This window comes from Cottoperca gobio, chromosome 11 (genome assembly GCF_900634415.1).
Source record: "Cottoperca gobio chromosome 11, fCotGob3.1, whole genome shotgun sequence".
Taxonomy (NCBI): domain Eukaryota; kingdom Metazoa; phylum Chordata; class Actinopteri; order Perciformes; family Bovichtidae; genus Cottoperca; species Cottoperca gobio.
The window spans coordinates 11,931,629-11,933,988 of record NC_041365.1 but is presented as its reverse complement, the minus strand read 5'-3'; the positions used below and the strand labels follow the sequence as shown (position 1 = coordinate 11,933,988).

The 2,360-nt window shown below is 38.3% G+C and overlaps 1 protein-coding gene across 1 annotated transcript; it reads left to right on the top strand.

The window, feature by feature from the left end:
- The first annotated feature begins 620 nt into the window (after positions 1-620).
- Positions 621-1,544, top strand: LOC115016050 (zymogen granule membrane protein 16-like). Its single transcript, XM_029443715.1, has 3 exons — positions 621-672; positions 918-1,038; positions 1,223-1,544. The coding sequence occupies exons 1-3, from the start codon at positions 621-623 to the stop codon at positions 1,542-1,544; spliced, it is 495 nt and encodes a 164-aa protein (XP_029299575.1).
- The last annotated feature ends 816 nt before the right edge of the window (positions 1,545-2,360 follow it).

Here is a 2,360-nt window from a genome sequence, read left to right as displayed (position 1 = left end):
TCAAATTTTTTATGAAAAAGGCAATGCATTTTATTTTTATGTATTGTTATGCCTCAAGGATACACACTATGGGTTTTTTTGTTTTTAAACACTGTGCAAGTTATCTTTAACACAAGCAATGCCGATTGAGCCACAAATGCATGCACAAGAGCAAGGGCATGCTTTGCACATAGCACATTTTCACTGATCAGATGATGAAGACATACCTGACATACTGTAAACAGAACAAACCACCCAACTCCTCCCAATTCTTTTACATCATAACGCAGAAAGGACAAATAGAACTTCTGGGTGTTTTTTCAGAATGCGAATCAGTAGCACTATAAATAAACACTGAAAACATAGACTACAGGAGAGTGGAGCTGGACGCACTGATGCTGACACTTCATTGGCTTTAAGTTGAACGTAAGTATAATTTTGTGGATTCCACTCATCTCAAACAAAAAAGTTACAAGTTAGTAAAATAAAAGTGAAAATTGTATTTTTGTCTTATCTGCTAAAGGTATCTTTTGATAACAGAGAAAACAACAAATCAGACAGGTGAGACTGAAACTTCCAATCGTCTTCAATACTTATTCAAAATGAGATGCAGAGTTAAATACATTTTGTTTCTTTTCAGGATGCTTTATTTTGCCGTCTTCGCTCTTGTTGCAGCCTCTGCTTTTGCTGAGTGTAAGTGAGGGGAGTGGGTGTTAAACAGATATACTCTGTACCTAGAAACAGCTGTGAGAATGTTTTGAAAATAGTCAAATGTTATGAGTCTTTATCTCATGCGTCAATATATATTTGTAATTTCTGTCAGCAATTTGACAATTTTGATAACGCAGACACAGTGTGCTGCAGACAACTATGATCATAAACATGAGGAATAAGTGCAAGGTTAATTCATGTTCATAATATGTTGCTTCATCTTGCAGCTTCATCTCAGATCTACTCCTACTCCTTACCTGTGGGGTCAGGAAGTGGCACCCCGTACACTATCAATGGGGAAGGAAGGATCACAGCTGTACGAGTGTGGGAGTCCTCCTACGTCCGAGGGTAAATGTAATATCAATTACATTTGGTGGTACTGGAAAAGTTTTTATTAAAAGTAGGCTACCGTAGCAAAAAGTACAGGACATCAGAGATATCACTATTGATCCACTGATTGCACGAATGTATTGCAACATCTGAAAAGTCAGAAGTTCCCTCTTACAACACATTTGTCCCCTTCATTCATCAGCTTCCAGTTCCGCTACGGCTACATCTGGTCTGCAGTTGTTGGTTACAAGACCGGACAAGTCCAGGAGATTGAGTTGTACGACGGTGAAGCCATCATCCAGATTTCTGGGACGCATGCTCACTACATATATTCAGTGGTGTTCACCACTACCAGGGGCCGCACACTGAGTGCAGGCAGTAATACAGGAAGGCTCTTCAACATGTATCCCAGCCACAGCGAGGCCGAGCTCCGCATCATCAGCGGCAACATCCATGGAGCTATCACCTCCATTGCAGCACACTGGGCTGTCGTTGATACACCTCCTTATGCAATTGAAAACTGAGGAGGAGAGCAGAAGAGACGAGTTGCTACCATTTTTCAGTAATTTTACCTAACCAAATGTATGAAAATCACGGTTTATTTCAGAATGGTAGTTTTCTGTTCAGCGGTGCATTTTGTTCAAACATTTTGACATCACAAAACTGATCCTTCGCCTGTTGAACAGCTGAAATGTCTCAACAGTGAAACTTCTTTGTTCTTTGTTCTGATGTATGCATTGGTTGAGAGAACTTGACTATTCCTACAAAAACCCTTTCAAAAGATTTTAAACCACATATTTGAGCAACCAAAGGGCTACTTATAGTATTCAAACATTAGCTGACTTTTTTTCTTATCTTCTTGATTTTTATGTTTGTATGAGCATATACATGGCATGCAGAAGAAAATGCTTTCACTTTGATCTGAACCTGTTTTATTTAATTTCACCATTACATTTGTACACAATATTCTCTTGTCTCTGTTTGAAATATGTATGACGTCTAATAAAAATACATCTTTCGCAATTCAAAATCACTGATATCATCATTGTGTTTTATAAAGTTACTTTATTTTCATTTTGAAATAACAGTTAAAATGCCTTGCAAAACTTTTTTGCAGAGGGTTGAATGAGAAGATTAATACTTCTCTCATGGCCTGTCCATTAAGTATGGAGCTGGGGCGAGGAGAAGATTAGCTTAGCTTAGCATAAAACAGAAGGCAAGGTGAAACAGCTAGCCCTCCAACAAATTAAAGTTTTATTCGAAGTTACATGTAACTATCGTATAACTATTGTAAGAATGTCTTGGACAACATCTTCGAGGCTTGTGGGGAAACCAGCAGA